This window comes from Acanthopagrus latus, chromosome 24 (genome assembly GCF_904848185.1).
Source record: "Acanthopagrus latus isolate v.2019 chromosome 24, fAcaLat1.1, whole genome shotgun sequence".
Taxonomy (NCBI): domain Eukaryota; kingdom Metazoa; phylum Chordata; class Actinopteri; order Spariformes; family Sparidae; genus Acanthopagrus; species Acanthopagrus latus.
In genome coordinates, this window is record NC_051062.1 from 15,417,722 (window position 1) to 15,434,583 (window position 16,862).

The 16,862-nt window shown below is 44.7% G+C and overlaps 3 protein-coding genes and 1 long non-coding RNA gene across 6 annotated transcripts in view; 2 read left to right on the forward strand and 2 right to left on the reverse strand.

Annotated features, from left to right (window-relative positions):
- Positions 1-201, reverse strand: part of LOC119015128 (solute carrier family 22 member 13) — an 8,513-nt gene extending 8,312 nt beyond the window's left edge. Inside the window, exon 1 of the mRNA XM_037090819.1 lies at positions 1-201. This exon is cut by the window's left edge and continues 160 nt beyond it. Coding sequence (XP_036946714.1) covers positions 1-62 — 62 coding nt within the window. The 5' untranslated portion in view covers positions 63-201.
- Positions 202-652: 451 nt separating this feature from the next.
- Positions 653-13,505, reverse strand: LOC119015118 (transcriptional-regulating factor 1-like). 2 transcript variants are annotated; one of them, XM_037090799.1, is made up of 17 exons: positions 13,389-13,505; positions 12,735-12,894; positions 11,126-11,355; positions 10,530-10,874; positions 10,377-10,496; positions 9,545-10,279; positions 9,212-9,252; positions 9,027-9,129; positions 8,492-8,810; positions 8,059-8,119; positions 7,847-7,986; positions 7,657-7,760; positions 6,807-6,879; positions 6,645-6,724; positions 6,118-6,231; positions 3,164-4,649; positions 653-1,460 (listed from the first exon to the last, which is right to left on the reverse strand). In XM_037090799.1, the coding sequence occupies exons 3-16, from the start codon at positions 11,255-11,257 to the stop codon at positions 4,614-4,616; spliced, it is 2,403 nt and encodes an 800-aa protein (XP_036946694.1). In that variant the 5' UTR covers positions 11,258-11,355; positions 12,735-12,894; positions 13,389-13,505; the 3' UTR covers positions 653-1,460; positions 3,164-4,613. The 2 variants fall into 2 exon arrangements, with proteins under 2 accessions (XP_036946694.1, XP_036946693.1); XM_037090798.1 differs by lacking the exons at positions 12,735-12,894; positions 13,389-13,505 and having other exon boundaries at positions 10,377-10,874; positions 11,126-11,395.
- Positions 10,045-13,502, forward strand: LOC119015165. The gene is made up of 3 exons (XR_005073210.1): positions 10,045-10,173; positions 11,323-11,543; positions 13,371-13,502. It is a non-coding gene; the product is annotated as an uncharacterized LOC119015165 (long non-coding RNA).
- Positions 13,506-13,932: 427 nt separating the features above from the next.
- Positions 13,933-16,311, forward strand: lipt1 (lipoyltransferase 1). Of its 2 annotated transcripts, none has more exons than XM_037090838.1 (4): positions 13,933-14,003; positions 14,685-15,201; positions 15,284-15,505; positions 15,704-16,311. In XM_037090838.1, exons 2-4 carry the CDS (start codon positions 14,685-14,687, stop codon positions 16,111-16,113), a joined length of 1,149 nt encoding a protein of 382 aa, XP_036946733.1. In that variant the 5' UTR covers positions 13,933-14,003; the 3' UTR covers positions 16,114-16,311. The 2 variants fall into 2 exon arrangements, with proteins under 2 accessions (XP_036946733.1, XP_036946732.1); XM_037090837.1 differs by lacking the exon at positions 13,933-14,003 and adding an exon at positions 14,010-14,238.
- Positions 16,312-16,862: the final 551 nt, after the last annotated feature.

The following is a 16,862-nucleotide window of genomic DNA, read 5'->3' on the forward strand; positions in this document are numbered from 1 at the left end:
AAAGAGGTGAAGAAGAAGACGAGAGAGAGGCGCCAGTAGACAGACATCTGCAGCGGAGACATGACGGCTGTCGGAGGTCCTGCAGGCGGAGAGCGGCGAGGACAGAGTGGCGAGCTCAGCAGCTCCACATGTTGTTGTTCCTCTGCTCAGGTCTGCTGAGTGTGTGAGTGTGTGTCTGTGAGTGTGTGTGAGTGTGTCTGTGTGTGTGTGAGTGTGTGTCTGACAGCAGCTGCTGCTGTCAGACACACACACACACACACACACACACACACACACACACACACACACACACACACTCACACACACAAAGTGAACTTTCATCTGGCAGTTTGACCCGCCTCCTTTGCCTTATAAGGACCAGGCAGCGTGTCAGAGCAGCGTCACAGCGACATCTGGTGGCCATCTTGTTTTACATCTTTATTTAAAGGACTGCCTCTTTAATGTCCGGCTGGAAACATCAGACTTTATAAACTCCTCAGATGTTTTCTATGTAAAAGTAAGCGGTGGAGTACTCGGACGAGGTGCCATGAAAAGTACAAGTACTTCTAACGTGTGTGTCGTCAGATTATATTGTGATTTTCTCATCAGTCAGATAAAAGCAGTGATTGTGATTATCAGCTGACTTGTGGAAGTTTCAGCAACGACTCCTCAGTTCACAGTTCAAAGTGAGTTTAATTGATAAACTACAGTCCAGATGTTCACATGTGAAGTGTTACAACAATACAACAGAGTCATAGTTAAAAACACTTGGAAAACAACAGAAAATACAATATTTCATAGTTATGACGTCTACGCACTGTGTTACAGAGACATCTGCTAGCATGCTAACCAGCGCTGCAGGTGGAGCCTGCTTCCTTCGGCTCATCTTGACTTTCCAGCTCAGGTTGTGACACTCAAAACAAATATATCCACCATTTTACAGACGCTGCTTTCACAATGTTAGCTTGTCAACTAACTGCACGGCTAACAGAGCAGCTACAGTTAGCATTTAATGATGTTTTGAATGTGACAGGTGGCCAATTCTTACATAGTGACTTACATATGTATTAAAAACTTATAAAACATAAAATAAGCATGTCAGACACAAAGTGAGGAGATGATGAAAACATACGTCAACACATTATTATATATATACAGTATATATAATACAAACTTATTCCATCAGTTATAACAAAAGTTATTTTTTTATCCTTTAATGAGATAAGCTGTTACAAAACACCTCCGTTATCACCAACAACAGAACACTTTGCCTCCAGACGTCTCCGTGCTCCTGGTTGTCCTCATCCACATCATGGAGGAATAACAGACACCATGTCCCATCATGCTCTGCTGCTGCTGGACCGGTTCACCTCCGTCACAACCGTGGACACAGCAGAGAGCGGGGTGGCGTAGGCGGAGGCCATGCTCTGTAAACCCGCCATCAGGCAGCGCCAGCTGAAACGCAGCGCCTTCCCCAAGTTCTGACAGACGGAGGACAGGGAATAAAAACTTGTTTTTCAGTTTAGATGTTTCCTGTTTTATTTTGTAGGGTTAATCTCATGTGATTAAAGCTTCCTGTCTTTGTGTTTTTTCCTTTTGTGTAGTCTGTAGTTTTATTTGTTTGTACTGTTGAGTTTTGAGACAAACAAGAGACACAGAGAGTCGTGGATGGAAAACAAAAGGCAGAATGGCATTTTTCTGACAAGACACGGAGAACAAACCAGGGTGACAAGCAAAGACAGGAAGTGAACTCTACAAAATAAAACGGGAAGCATCTTAAATTTTCAAAACTTTTAATTTCCATTTGTTATGTATAAATTTCACATCGTTAAAGTCAAGTGCGGTAAAAGAAAATAAAAAAGGAGAGAATTCCCGGAGGGTGGAAATACAAAAGGCTAACGTTAGCGACATGATGCATGCTGAGAGACACACGTGGTTCAGTTGTTCTGCAGGTAACAAAGCAACTAAGACTGTCCACAAACACGAGCACAGCAGATGAAAGCTTGTGTTATTCAGTACGGATCTACTTTGTCCAGTTCTTACAACAGGGCGAGAACATCAGGCGCCGTTTAGCTCAGTGGGTAGAAGCGTCCCATGTACAGACGCTTTGCCCCGAGTTCGAGTCGCGGCTTCGGGCTCTTTGCTGCGTCTCTCTCTCTCTGTCTCTCTCTCAACCTGTTTCCTGTCATGTCTTCAACTGTCCTGTCAATAAAGCCAAAGGCCAAAAACAGTAAACAGTCCAAGCTAATCACTGAGTCACTTTGTTAGCATTAGCATTTGTCAGCGCGCTCTGCTGCTCCAGCTGTTGGGATGAAGTCACGTTGTGTTTTCCTCCTTCAGGCTGATAAAGCTTCAGTGTGTCGAGGTCAAAGGTCGATCTCACCGAGTCGATGTTTAACAGGATCCAGACAAACATTTAGAACATTTATGTTTCTGTCACAGATGTTTTATCTTTTCACTTTTGTTTGGTTTCAGTTGGAGTGACACATGACTTTTTATCTAAGTTGATCTCAGTGTTTCATTATTGTTACTGTACCAGTGGTGCTGATAATAATAATATTTATTTATATATTTATTTTATTATTTATATCTATATTTTTCATTTAATTGTGTTTTAAATTTATTCTGCCTTTTATTAGTTTTTACAAATACTTCAATAATATTTAAACCTTTTAACATTTAATGCACTGTTGTTGTCTTTAATTGTTTCCAAATATTTTTTATTTCATCAAATGAACATTTATTTTTATATTAATTGATGTGTAGGATCATTTCATTGAATGTTTAAAAATATATGTTAAATGTTGTGATATATTAATCTGAGAACATTATTTTACTTCTTTCATTTTATTTTATTTTTATTATTAATTTTGTCATATATAATTTTTCATTTCTGTTTATCTATTTTTATAAACAATATATACATTTTAACTTTCTAAATATTTATTACTGTACTTTTTGTTTATTTGTTGATACATTATTTTATATTTATTTTTTGTGTGTCCTGACTTTTATTCTTATATGTTCAGTTTATCTGGTGGCTGGTGTTATTATTATTCTTACTGTATATAACTGATTCATGTGTTTCATGTTTGTGTCGTTTCCACGTGTTCGTCTGTTATCAGCTGTTTTACTGATGAGTCGTGTCTCCTCACACCTGCTCAGGTCAAAGGTCATCACTTACCTTCCGGTACTTTTTGCAGCGCTGCTTCTTCTTCCTCTTCTTCTCCTCCTTCCTCTTCCTCCTCTCCTCGGCCGTCTCCTCCTCCTCCTCCTCGATCAGAGGTTCGTATTGATCCGGCAGGACGGAGAAATAAACTTCTTTGGAGCTTTTCTGCTGCTTCTTCGCGGCTGGAGGAGCTCCGTCCTCCTCCTTCTCCTGCGCTCCCATCCCTCGTCCCTCCTCGTCTGTCGGACTGTTCCTCCTCCTCCTCGGACCTCCTTGTGTTCGGGCAGGAGGACCTTTGAAACGAGGAGGAGTCAAACTTTATTATCGCCCGGAGCTCCGTTCAGACAGGAAGCTGTAGGAGCCTCCACGGAGAAAACACTCAGAGCAGGATTAGAAGAAGAATGTGGAGCAGCTTGTTGTCGACCGGCTGAAGTTCAGTTTGAGAAGTTTGTGTTTGTTCTGTAGAGTAAACACGGACTCACCGGGTCAACAGAGAGGAGCAGGACAAACACCTCAGTACTGTACTGGAGTACTGAGGCCCAGTACTGGAGCGCTGAGGCCCAGTACTGGAGCGCTGAGGCCCAGTACTGGAGCGCTGAGGCCCAGTACTGGAGCACTGAGGCCCAGTACTGGAGTAAATGTACTTAGTTTCATTTCATCACTGTTGTCACTTTCAGGACTGAGGTGTTCAGACTTTTTCATATCTGTGTGTTAAATACAGAGCTGGACATTGTTAGCTTAACTCAGCTTAGCTTAGCTTAGCATAAAGACTGGAAATGAGTGTAAACAGTTAGCATGGTTCTGTTCAACCTGGAATAATACACCAACCAAGACCTGTCAAATACACTGTAATAAAATGAGCCTTTTCCACCAAACTCCACTCAGTTTTCTTTCTTTCTTTAGTGAAAATCTGTCAGCACTTGCTGAAAATACAAACAGGATTCAGTTGGTCAAACAGACGTTTAAGACCCAGTGGGCTGACCCGGTCTGACGACACCAGAATCACATCTTTGTCTCAGATGTTGAGGTGTGAAGTGAAGACGTTAAGCTACAGAGCTGACATGTTCTCTGTCCTTTTCTTTGTCCAGGCTGTATTAAGTGAAGCTCTGAGAGCTGGAGGCAGAGAGGACGGAGGATTAATATCAACATACCTGAGCTGCTCGCTGCCAGTCTGACCAATCAGCAGTGTTCTCTGAGCAACAGCTAACAACACAGCAGGACTGTGATTGGAGGAAAGAAACACGACAGTCCACTAGATGATTTCTTTAATGTTCAGCTCGTCTTCTGATATCACAACAGGAAACTGTCAATAAATACATAACTGGTGATGATGAACCAACTCAGGAGATTCAACACTAAACCTGAAAGTAACTCCTCACACGTTTTACAGTTTCAGCCTTAATAACAACAACAGGTTTGAGATCTGTGCAGTAGAAGTAGTGTGCAGCTCCAGCAGTCCGTTGGTTCATGACGCATCATGTGATCTCGACGACCTTTGACCCTGCAGACACACAGAGATGACAGGAAGGAGTGATTTGTTATCACCTGATCAGGCTGTTGATTGATAACTGATGACTCAGGTACTGAACTCTGGAACCGGACCATCACGTCCAATATACCATCTGGACAAAACTACGTGGACACGTGATGACTGAACATCCTGAATGAAACGAGTCTCAGTGCTGCTTCAACAGCCTCCAGTCTGGACCTGGAACTCTGGATTTAACTTGTGACTTGTTGTTCCTGACTTGATAAACTCGACTTGACTGAAGACTTCTTCGCATCCTAAGTCCTGAGTTAATCATCCTGACTGGAGGCTTGTTGGTCTTGACTTGTTTGACCTGATTTTAGTAACTTGAGACTTGTTGGACTCGATCTAGGACTTAATTCTCAAGACATTTGTAATAAAAGACACAACTGAAAACAGAAGACTGAAAGGAACAAAGTAAGACAAAAGGAGTTCAGTGTTTAATTAGTCTGATGAATCTGACAGAATCAAAAACCAAACAGGAAGTTAAAGTAGATCAAACTGATGGAAATCTAAATGACTTTCAAACTAAAGCTGATTGAAATCGCTGATCAAATGAATCCAAACAAGAGTGATGGAAAATTAAAGTTGACTCACCACACACACACACACACACACACACACACACACACACACACACACACACGCTGGTTATTTGAAATGTCAAGTCACAGTTTGTTCGGCTCTGACAGGATGTGTGTGTGTGTGTGGGTGTGTTTCGATGTGTGTATTTTGTGCTTCAGTGTGTGTGTGATAACAGGAATTGGTTTCAGTGGTTTTTATTCATTCAGCCTTTAGTTTCGTTTGTGTTGGCAGTGACTGAAGTGGCTGACCTGAAACACTCGAACCGAACGACGACTGGAACTCAAACTGTGTCGACGCTTCAAAAAGATGTCGTCGAATGGGTATTTTGGCCAATAATTTATGTTGGAAATGCCATACAGAAATGGGAACATTTGTACATGCACTTTGGGAATGTAAGTTGGTTAAGCCATTTTGGGAAAAAGTCATAGAACATATGGAGAAAGCGAAGAGTATGACAATACCGAAATCTCCTGGGTTGTTTAGGGGACCATACAGAGCTGCCACAAGCATCAAAATATGACCTTACAGTGATAAAGGTGGCCACTACAGTACATGTAGATACTACCATGCTGTCTGTTCTATGTGATTGTTTGTTATTGCCTGTTTTTCTATAAATGAAAACCAAATAAAAAATTAAATTACAAAGAGACGTCGTCAAAACACTGGAGAGTTTTTTATCGAACCTGATGAGCATCAAACTGTCATCCGAATGAATCGATGTGAAAACTAAAACCTGCACCTCGTCATCTCTGTCTCCAAATGAGTCTTACAAATTCTAGTTTCTTTAAAAACAATGACCTGAAGTTCAAACCGCTCATCAGACTGTACAGAGAAGTTAAATCAGACAGTTTCTTACATTTGTGTCGGGCAGAGTGACGGTCAGTCCGGCCGGGGTCCTCGTGCTCAGACTCAGCTTCTTCTTCCACAGATAATAAAACTCCACACACTGGGAGAGGGACTTGGTCTGAACCTGAACGCACAAACAGCAACACATCAACTTGGTGGAACTTGTTAGTCCTGGTCTTGGGCTCTCGACTTTGGGGCCACGTGGTCTTTACTTGTGAGACTTTAGACTAGTGGGTCTTGACTAGGGAACTGTCTTTGGACTTGTGTTAGGACTGGGTGATCCTGGTTTGGAACTTGTAGGCCTTGACTTGGGACTAAACATTAGACTTGACGGTCTTGTGTCGGGACATCAGTCACTGACTTCAGTGTTAACCTGGGACTTGGCGGTTGTGTTAGCCTGGACCGGACTCGGGACCGGACTCTGGACCGGACTCGGGACCGGACTCTGGACCGGACTCTGGACCGGACTCTGGACCGGACTCGGGACCTGATGGTTTAGACTTGAGTGTAACGAGTGACGTTGGAAGAGAAACCCACCACTTTCTGGATCTTGCTGAAGTCTTTCTGATGAAGCTGCAGTGATTTAATCATGGACCTCCTCTCTGCTGCACTCCAGCCTGTAATGTAGGTGAAACATGCTTTACTTGAGTGGAATGAGCACAGGAGTAAATGTGTGGCTGGTGTAAACAGAGTTAATACTTGGACACTGTTGATCGGCGTCCCGGCTGTTGTCGGAGGTTTCAGGGGTTGAAAGCAGCTTCGCGACCGTCAGCTGGAAAACCAAAACAAACACTGAGCTCAGCGCCACGCCGGCTGTTCGGTGGGACTGAAGAAAACAGGAAGCTCAACACAAAAACTTCTTCACAATTAAAGGAACAGTTTCAATATTTTGGGACACACAGGTTGTCAGGAGGTTGTTAGCGTAGCCTGGCATAAAGACTAGAATACAGATTCAGTTTAACATCGCTAACGCTTGTAGGTCAGCAGCTACAGTGAAGATTTCTGCCTGGTCTGAGATCAGATGTGATGTGTTCTGTCCTGCAGACTGTGATCACAGCAGACGAGCTGTTTGGAGACTTCTGATGTTTAAATCAAGTCTCAGCTGCTTCAGTTTAGAACGCTGCAACTGTTTGACTGTGAAGCTCCAGAGCTGTTCTGTGGACTACAACACTTTAAATTCTTTTAATCTGTAAACCAACACAAGTGTGAAAACCACCACTCGTGGTCTTGGGGGGAGTTTTGTGCTGGAATTATTTCTTGTTGGTGACGTGACAGTTTGTGAGTCGTGTGACCACAGTGAGGCCGTCAGGGTTCTGATCAGAGGCCAAAAACTGAAACTATCACAGGCAGTCTGAAACACTACTGTACAAGAAGTGCTCTCATCTCAGTCTCAGACAGGAAGCAGATTTGTATTTCCCAGCATGTTGAACTGCTCCTTTAAAGCTTCAGTGAAGGTGATGTTTGCTATTTTAGGTGATTTTTAAATAGAGATCTGAATGTGGATCTAAATCAGAATCTAAAACAGACCAAAAAGCCAATCAGATTTTACCAGGAAGTCTCCTCTACACTCTGATAGGACGTGGAGGGCCGACTCTGGGCTGGCCCCGCCCCCTGGCACCACGCTGGAGCGAACCATTGTCAGCAGGGCTTCAACTGGATGAACAACGTGTCAATCAATAACATCGTCCAATGAGAATCAGGGTTGTAACAATAACGAGAAGATCTTTGAACATGGCTACCTCTCAGCTGATTGACAGGACGCTCCAGCTCCTCGCATGGCGTCCACAGCAGCAGTGCATTGTGGGAGTCTGAGTGGGCATATTTACACCTTTGTAGGGGCGGGATTTCAGCCTGGAAGCCCCGCCCTACGTTGATCCGCCTGTGATTGACAGCTCAGTGTGAACGATGACAACATCACACAATAAAAACACGTCAGGTGAAAGTTACTTACGGCTTATTGATCCCAGGAGGTGGAGAGGCCGTCTCCATGGCAACCAGATCATTGAGTCCATCTGCCAATCAGAGACGCAGCTGAATATCGTGTCATAACTCATAACAGTTAAAGTCTCTTGCTGCTCATTTGACAGTAAGTATTACATTTAAATGTTTGTTAAAATGTTTTACTGGAATATTTGTATATAATTTAAGATTTTGTAAATTAAAGATAAACAATGAAATATCATCATTAACACATTATTAATATCAGATTTTTTCTAATCATCACATAAATGTGGTTGTGAATCTGCAACGATCAGATTTTATAGAGTGACAACAAAACTTTTCTTAAAGTATCAATAAATGACTTGATAACGGAGGAGCGGGCTTTTAAAAATCGAGTAGTGAGATTTAACTCTGTTACTTATTGATTAGTTCTGTCTTCATACTGTGTGTGTTGTGGAGCTGCACAGTCTGGACCCTCTGCTGCCTCCTGGTGGTGAGCGAGCAGTACAACCCCGGCCCCGCCCTGAGGGGGCACAGCATGGGTGGAGGGGTGTAGTGTGCGCCTCCACCCTCCTCCTCCTCCTCCTCGTCTCGGTGCAGCAGGCTGCGGTAGAGCACGGAGCGTCCGCCAGCTGGAGAGAGGCGCCTGAGTCTCCTCTGTGTGCTCCTGCTCACCTTCACCGGGCCTCCTGATTGGACGGGCACGGTGACGGGCATTACCAAGGAGACGGGCTGTGGGACCAGTGGGGAGGAGTCCTCGACCTGGAGAAACAAAGGTGAGGATGATTTGACCTGCTGTTGCATGAAGCCTCCACCAGGGGGCCACACAGTGTGAATACACCAACGTGTTTACGTCATTACGTTGAGGGGACATACGTCTGCTCACCAGCTGGTCCCCTCAAGGTAAACCACAACAGTTAAGTCATTCACTTCTGTTTTTTCATGATATAGTTTTGAATCATTGATATAGTTCCGCACCTTGTTCAGCCAGGCAGCCGGTCTGGAGCCGCTGTGGGAGCGCATGTGTCCGTTCAACGCCGGCAGACTCCTGAAATCTCGTTTACACACCGTACACATCAACCTACACAGAAAACAATTCACACCTGTCATTGTTTACAGTTCTGAGAATCGATCACACATCTTCATCATCTTCAGTCAGTTACCTGCTGTCGAGGACTTCTGTGCTGTTTTTTGGTTGTTTGATCTGAAAATGAAACGAAAATGAATTCATTAAATTAAAACTGAAAAATAAAAGAATCACAATCTCATTCTCATGACTCCTTGATTCATGTGTTGACAGAGACCCAACATCTCCTCCATGAGCAGGAAGAAACCTCGAGCAGAACCGGACCCAGTGGTGGGTGGACATCTGCCCTGACCGGTTGGTCGACCCAAAGTATACAGTACAGATAGATAAAAATATGTTTCTCTGGCTCTGATGAAGGTAATATTAGGAAATAACTGGAAATAACTTTGAACAATTTTCTTTTACACACCCAGTTCCAGTCGGGTTGACCTGCTCCTCCTCCTCTCCGTCCTCCTCTTCCTCTTCCTCTTCCTCTTCCTCGTCCTCCTCCTCCTCCTCCACTCTCTTCTCTCCAGCTCAGCCCAGCAGGAAGGCCTGAAGTCTTGGTGCAGCTGCTGACGTCTTGGCCTCCTCCCTGTGGAGAGAAATGGCTGTCTTGGTTTCCTGCCGTGTTGTGGAGGCCCGTTTGGTGCTGGATCAGCTCACTTTGGCTCTGGAGGAGGTGCTGGTCGGAGATCATCTGGTAGCCGTCACAGTCCTGCAGACAGCAGCTGAGGGTTTTATCTCTGCTCAGCTGTCCGGATGTTTGTACATGGAGATCCAGTCTCTCCTCCCTGGGGTGTACGTGAGGACCCGGACTGGAGATAGTCGGGGTTTGTGGGTAATGAGGACTCGGACCAGGAGTGTTGGGGCTACAGAAGGGCTGCGGGGTGTTGTTGTGGAAAAACTGGACGCTGGAGGAGTCTTCAGCAGGAGACGAGCTGAAGTCAGAGCTCCATCTTCCCAGGGCGACTTCTGCGGACATGGAGCCCAGCGGAGAGCACTGCAGCTGGTGCCGATTCGGCCCGAGACACCTCCAGGTGTCCCGGACTAGACCAGGTGTGTCACTCTGCTCATATGAGCCAATGGAGAGGTCTGTGTGGTGGGTGACTCCAGTACTGAACTGGTTCTGGAGATGGACATCCAGGTGGGCTGTGGTCTGGTTCTGTTTTGGATCAAACACAGACAGATCGGCAACACTGTGGTCATGTATGACAGCTCTGGTTCTGTTTTTGTTGGAATAGGATAGACGATGATCTTACCTGATAGGAGCAACTGTAGGAAAGATCAGCTCCGCTCCAGGTTGGATCCTCTAAATTTGGATCTGGATTTTGGTTGGGGAGGTGCTGCAGGGGCGGGGAGAGGAGGGGAGGGAGGCTCACCTGAGGCTGGGGTGCAAAGTGAGGGGAGGTCACCTGAGGCTGGGGTGCAAAGTGAGGGGAGGTCACCTGAGGCTGGGGTGCAAAGTGAGGGGAGGTCACCTGAGGCTGGGGTGCAAAGTGAGGGGAGGTCACCTGAGGCTGGGGAAACAGGTTGGGGGAGGGAACGTAGGGATGTGGGAGGTGAGGGGAGGTCACCTGGGACCAGGGCCCACAGTGAGGGGAGGTTTGTTGGGGCTGATAGAAGAGGTGAGGGGAGGTCACCTGGGTCTCAGGTACGATGTGAGGGGAGGTCACCTGAGGAGGGAGGTGATGGTGAGGAGACTCGGGGATGTGAGGTGAGGATACTTGGTTCTGAGGTATGAGGTGATAGGAAGGTAACTGTGGATGAAGAGCGCAAACAAATAACTGTGTAACATAACGCAGAGCATCAACAACTTAATCATGTCAAAGAACTGTGTCGTTAGAAGCGTGTAAAGAAGTAAAGCACATGAATAATCAACAGCATAAATAAGTAAATATGTAAATGAATGTATATGTTAGAACACACACGAGTAAAGAAAGCGTGGCAGCTGATAGGACGGGGCAGAAATCAATGCATTCATTAATTTAGTGTGTATGATGATAACAACCTTGGCGCTGAGATGGTTTCCATGGTTTCCGTCTGACGAGGGGGAGGAGATGAAAGGAGCTGACTGGGACAGGGAGGAGTGATGCATCATGGGAGGAGGAGAGGACGAGGAGAATGACCACATGTCAGACATGATGTCACACACAGCTAAACACAGAGCTCAGGTGTGTTTGTGAGCATGTTCGTGTGTGTGTGCAGCAGGTTGTGCGTTCTTCATGAGAGTCTGATGATCTGCAGGACGACACAGAGGAAGTAACACTCAGAGACCAAGAGGCTGTTTGAGCAGAACCACTCTGTTGGCTTCAGTACGAGGATCCAAACCTGCCACGACTCCCTGACTGCCCCGACCCAGCAGCAACCTCCAGAGTTGAACCACCAAAGACTGCAGTTCCACTAACGACCACTCGAGGCTCCAAACAGTGAGTCAAGCTCCGTCAAAGCTCACGTAACTAAACATGTTCACAGATTTCTGAAACTCACTGCTTTAAATTATATTGAGGCTTGAGTTTATACATATTTGGGGGTGTGGCCTATTTGAGTGACGGCTGATTCAATCACTGATCTTCACCTCTCATGGTGTCTGTGGAGATTATAACTTCAGATGTCAGACACGTAATCGTTGCTTCTGTGTGGTTAATCGGACTGACAGACGGGAGGGGAGGGACAGACGCTGGTGTTTTAGATTAAGCAGTTTCTCTGGACTCCGGTTGGAGTCGAGGAGAGTTTGATTTAAACTTTTGGGATTAAAAGGTGGATTTATGGTAACAAACTGCTGACGATCTGAAATCCACAATGATGTTCTTTATTACTGCTGAAGAAGGGAAACATAGTTTACACCATGAACGTTCAGAGAAGACGCTGCAGGATGACAGAGAGAGACTGGCTGTGGTGAGTGCTGACTTCACTCAGAGACTCAACTCACCACAGATAGAAACTGGCTGCTGCTTGTTCAACTGCAGCTCCACCTCTCTGCCCATGTTTGAGTCGGAGCTGCACCCTGACTCAGACACATTTGAACTACAACTGATTTCGTACTCTGATGTTCAGGAAGTTGTTACCTATAAAACCCTCTTGGCCTCCGCGCTTGATGAGTTTACTGTCTGTGAGTTTTCTGGATGTTTCTGCATCTGAAATGGTGTCAGTGAGTTCAGTAACATGTTGACATAAATATCTGTGGATGCTGACGGCTGCAGACCACACAGCAGCTGTATGTGTGACATGACTAAGTGTGAATGTGTTACAACAGGTCTCTTCTGAGAAATGACACCCGGAGATAATTTAACCTTACTGTCTCTTAAAGTGACATGTCCACTTTAATGTCACATGAAAACCAAAAGAACTTATTTAAGATATTCTGTTTTTCTGCGTTCTTTCACTCAGAAACATATCGCAAGCTGATCAAAACTTCACATTTAACCTTTGATATTAAACATCGGTCACAGTTTTGTTATTTCCTCTTCAACCTGTTTGTAACATCGTCGATATTTAAACCATGAACATGAATAATGAAGGACACAGAGTGCTGAAGATGTGTGGAAGTAAAAAGTACAGTCAGAATCACAGCAACAGTTAGTATGAAATAAAATCTAAATGACAAAATAACCTCTCACCTGAAACATCATCGACCACGACTGACTGACTCTGACTGAGTGTGTGTGTGTGTGTGTGTGTGTGTGTGTGTGTGTTGTCAGGATGTGGTCACATGTTCTTCCTCTCTCGGGTCGTCTCTTCCGACTCGCTGCCTCTTCCTCATCATGATGATCTCACACGCTGATGAGACAGAAGAGATCAAACCAACAAACAACAACAAAAATATATTTTAATTCAAGTAGAATAAAATGCAAAGAAAAATAAGGAACATTGAATAAATAACTAAAAATGTAATCGTTGTATTTGAGTTTTATGTGGATGTTGCAGAGAGGTCAGTGTTTTTATTAACAGTTTGAATGTGAGTGACACACTGAATGTGTTTCTAATAATCAATCAATCATCCAGAACTGAATCAAACAATAAAACAGATTTTATAACGTGCTCTTATTTTCTTGCCCTCTGTTGTGACTTCCTGATATTTACAAATTAGAAAAGTGTTGAAATCTGTAAGATGTTCACAATTAAAGGAACATGAATACAGTTTTTTTAATCATAAATTGCAGATCAAACACATTTAGTTTTTTATTGTATGTATACGTGTGTTATTCATTAGTTCTCTTTTTTAATATACTTTATATGTTTTGTTTCCTTCCCAGTCACGTGACAGAACTCACCCCGACAGGAACATGATCGATATTCTGCCTCAGTGTTTCTACATTTATTACTGAATGATTTATTTTTAATATGGTTGGAACCCTTCTTGATCACATCGCTGCACAGCACGGCGCCTCCACGGTGTGGGACCGAGGTCAGCTCCGAGAGTCGACCAAACCGGAAACCGGGCAGTTTCGAGCGATTGTACCCTTCAGAATAAAATCAAAGAACGAGGATGTCACTGTTCAACTGGATTAAATGAAGAAATATAACAATAAATACATTGTTTAAAATCTATTTTCAATCTTTGTGACTAAAAAATAATATATATATATATATAGAAGAAATACAAACAAAACACAGACGACAGGAATGAACTGAATGTAAAAATGAAACGTCATTGTTGTTTATGTCTTGTTTTTATCTTTTATCATTTTAATGGTGTCCATCAGAATCTGAAGCTGTTTCCGTTCCCCGTGGTTTTGTTTCTAATCACCTGTAAAGCACTCTGTTTTGCATTCCAGGTGCTTATCAATAAAGTTTGATTGATTGAGCAAACAAGCTGCTTTTATTTTAAAATTCTAGACCGGAACTTGTGCGGGCCGCCGGTCCGCTCGCTTCTGCTCCGGGTTCAGGTCAGCACGAGCTGTGTTTTGATTTAATCAATGAAACTGTTTATTAATGGCTGTTAATTAGAACGTGACGAATTACATTAAACAGTTCAGTTTTCAGTGACGTCAGCAGGATGTCAGGCGGTGCTAACGCTAAAGCTAAAGCTAATGCTAAAGCTAAAGCTAGCAGACAGAGTGCCGACCTGCTGTCGGGCGGTTAGAGGAGGAGGGCTCAGTGTCGTCATACTTCACGTTTCAGGTACATTTGAGATCAAATAAAATATTTATTAACTTTATGTTTCATTCTTCCAACTGTCGACATCAGTAATCAGAGAGAGAGGCGCCAAAACAATGTCTACAGGCACGCGCACCATTCTCCGTGTTAAACATGGACTATTTAGTGTTATGATAATAAAATAATAAAATTTATTTATGTAGTCGGAGCGGTAAACAACTCTGATAACTAAACTCGGTGTTTTGTTTTATTCGGCCAACAAATCCAAAACACAAACATGTTCAGTGATCAGATATTTATGAATAAAGTGTGTGATGTCACCATGTTGGGACTGAAGGTCTCTTACACACAGTACCAGGACTTAAAATAAAACCAAATATTTAAAGTGATTTTAATTCCGTGTCACAGAATCTGTTCTGAGTGTTTACACTCCACTGATTATTGTGTTGTTGTTTATTTCCACATTAAAGATGTCATGTGACGCTGTGATGTCACACATCAGGAGGATGCTGTCTCTTCTCAGAGGCTGTCGAACCTTCAGCCAATCAGCTCGCAGCACCTCCACCTCCATCAGCAGCAGTGATGGAGGTCTGGTCCTGCAGTCCCGGTCCACGGACGTGTACCAGAACCTGGCACTGGAGGACTGGATTGAGGCAAATGTGGACCTGCAGCAGCGCAGCGTCCTGCTGCTGTGGAGGAACCAGCCGGCTGTGGTCATCGGGCGCCATCAGAACCCCTGGAGTGAGTGCAACCTGCCGGCCATGAGGAGGGCGGGGATCCCTCTGGCCCGCAGGCGAAGCGGCGGCGGCACCGTTTTCCACGACCTCGGGAACCTCAACCTGACCTTCTTCACCTCCAAGAAGGCGTACGACCGGCAGAGGAACCTGAGGGTCGTCACGGACACTCTGAGGCGGATCAGACCGGAGCTGGACGTTCATGCCACTGACCGGCTGGACATCGTCCTCAACGGACGCTTCAAGATCTCAGGTGGGTGGCGGCCATCAGGAGCAAGACCTCAGGCCAGCGTTGGTGTTGTTGATTATGTTGTTGTTTATGTTTCCCTCTGTAGGCAGTGCATCCAGGCTGAGCAGGAAGTCGTCCTACCATCACTGCACTCTGCTGCACTCCGCTGACCGCTCCGCCCTCACTGATATGCTCCGCCCCTCTTGTCCTGGTATCCATAGCAACGCCACACCCAGCGTCCCCTCACCTGTCGCCAACCTGCTGGACCATGCCCCCACGCTGCAGTGGGAGGAGCTGCTTGACGCTGTGGTACAGCAGTACAATGCAGGTACGTGTGAAGCGACGCCTCCTGCTGGCAGGTGTCACTACAGCAACACGTCTACAGGATCGTGGTCCTGACTTTAAGTGTTTATTGATCCTTGATCTGGTGGCTTCAGATCAATCTTGAGTTAATTTATAAGAATAGCTGGAAGTTGTCCGTGCTACCCTCCAGTGGTTAAAGTTTAAATCTTCTCTCCACCTCCAGAGTTCAGCTTCAGCGCGGCGTCAACCCTTGTTGACCCCTCTGATGAGGCAGCGTTTCCTGGACTGAGCAGCGCGGCGGCAGAGCTGCGAGGCTGGAACTGGACTTTCGGTAAGACGCCTAAATTCAGCGTCCAGACCGCCCTGCAGCTGAGAGAGGAGGGGTCAGCTCTTAGCTCCGCCCAGCTGGACATGGACATAAAGAGTGGCATGATCGAGCGCTGCCAGCTGGACGTTCCTGAAGACTGGCTGCCTCAGCGACTGAGCGGCGAGCTGAGTGACGTGCTGGTCGGAGAGAGGTTCTGTGGTCATCGAGCGGCTGCAGCGTTTACCGCGTTGCTGCGGTGTGAGAGCGGCGAGCTGCGGGACAGACTGAAGAAGCTGTGTGACGCCGTGGTGACGGCGATGGGCTGAAGATACCCGACTGGACCAGGCGATGTACGGAAGATCAACAGGGACAAAATGAATGAAACACAGTTTATGTTCATGTTTTTTATTTTCTCTGAATCGTTTTAAGATTCTTAAGAACATGAAATTCACAGTTTTACAAACAAGTCTCGACAAAATATCATGAAATAAATACAAATGAAATAAAGCAATATAATGTTTTTATTTTAGTGAGTGAATATTCTGTGTATTAGTTGATTTAATCTGTGATTCTGTGATTCTGGATCAGTTTTTGACGCTTTGTGGGTCAGAAAAAGGACTGGACGGGTCATGTCGCACGACGCATGCGCAGTGCTCCCGATTCGAGCCATGCGTGCTGCTGGGAGTTCTGTTGAAGAGGAGAGGGGGAAAAAAGGAGGTATCACTCTGCGGTGATTCGTGGAACTGGTTTGAATTACTCTCAGCATGTTGATGAAATGTGACTTTATTACGCATTTATTATAATTTATGATATTTCACTATTATTTAGAGTGATCCGTGTCTGTGACGGGTTCCACATTCATACAGGACAGCGACATTATTATCATTATTTAACAACAGGTCAAATAAGTACATGTAAATACAAAAGCAACATATTAATTGAGATTTAAGATATTTACATGAACGTGAGTCTGTATTTGCAGATTAAGTTATTCAAAATATATACTTAAACATTTTTAAAGGTTTTCTCCTTCAATATCATATTTCTTCACGTTTATTTTTGCATGTTTAATGTT

Bases quoted from the DNA above. Each gene is read 5' to 3' on its own strand.
- lipt1 (XM_037090838.1), top strand. From the start codon at position 14,685: ATGTCATGTGACGCTGTGATGTCACACATCAGGAGGATGCTGTCTCTT. The intron at 15,202-15,283 runs GTGGGTGGCGGC...TTCCCTCTGTAG, and splicing joins CGGACGCTTCAAGATCTCAG to GCAGTGCATCCAGGCTGAGC. The intron at 15,506-15,703 runs GTACGTGTGAAG...CTCCACCTCCAG, and splicing joins GGTACAGCAGTACAATGCAG to AGTTCAGCTTCAGCGCGGCG.
- LOC119015118 (XM_037090798.1), bottom strand. From the start codon at position 11,257: ATGTCTGACATGTGGTCATTCTCCTCGTCCTCTCCTCCTCCCATGATG. The intron at 8,120-8,491 runs GTATGAAGACAG...TCTGATTGGCAG, and splicing joins GCAGCTCCACAACACACACA to ATGGACTCAATGATCTGGTT. The intron at 4,650-6,117 runs GTAAGAAACTGT...GTGTGTCTGCAG, and splicing joins TCACTCTGCCCGACACAAAT to GGTCAAAGGTCGTCGAGATC.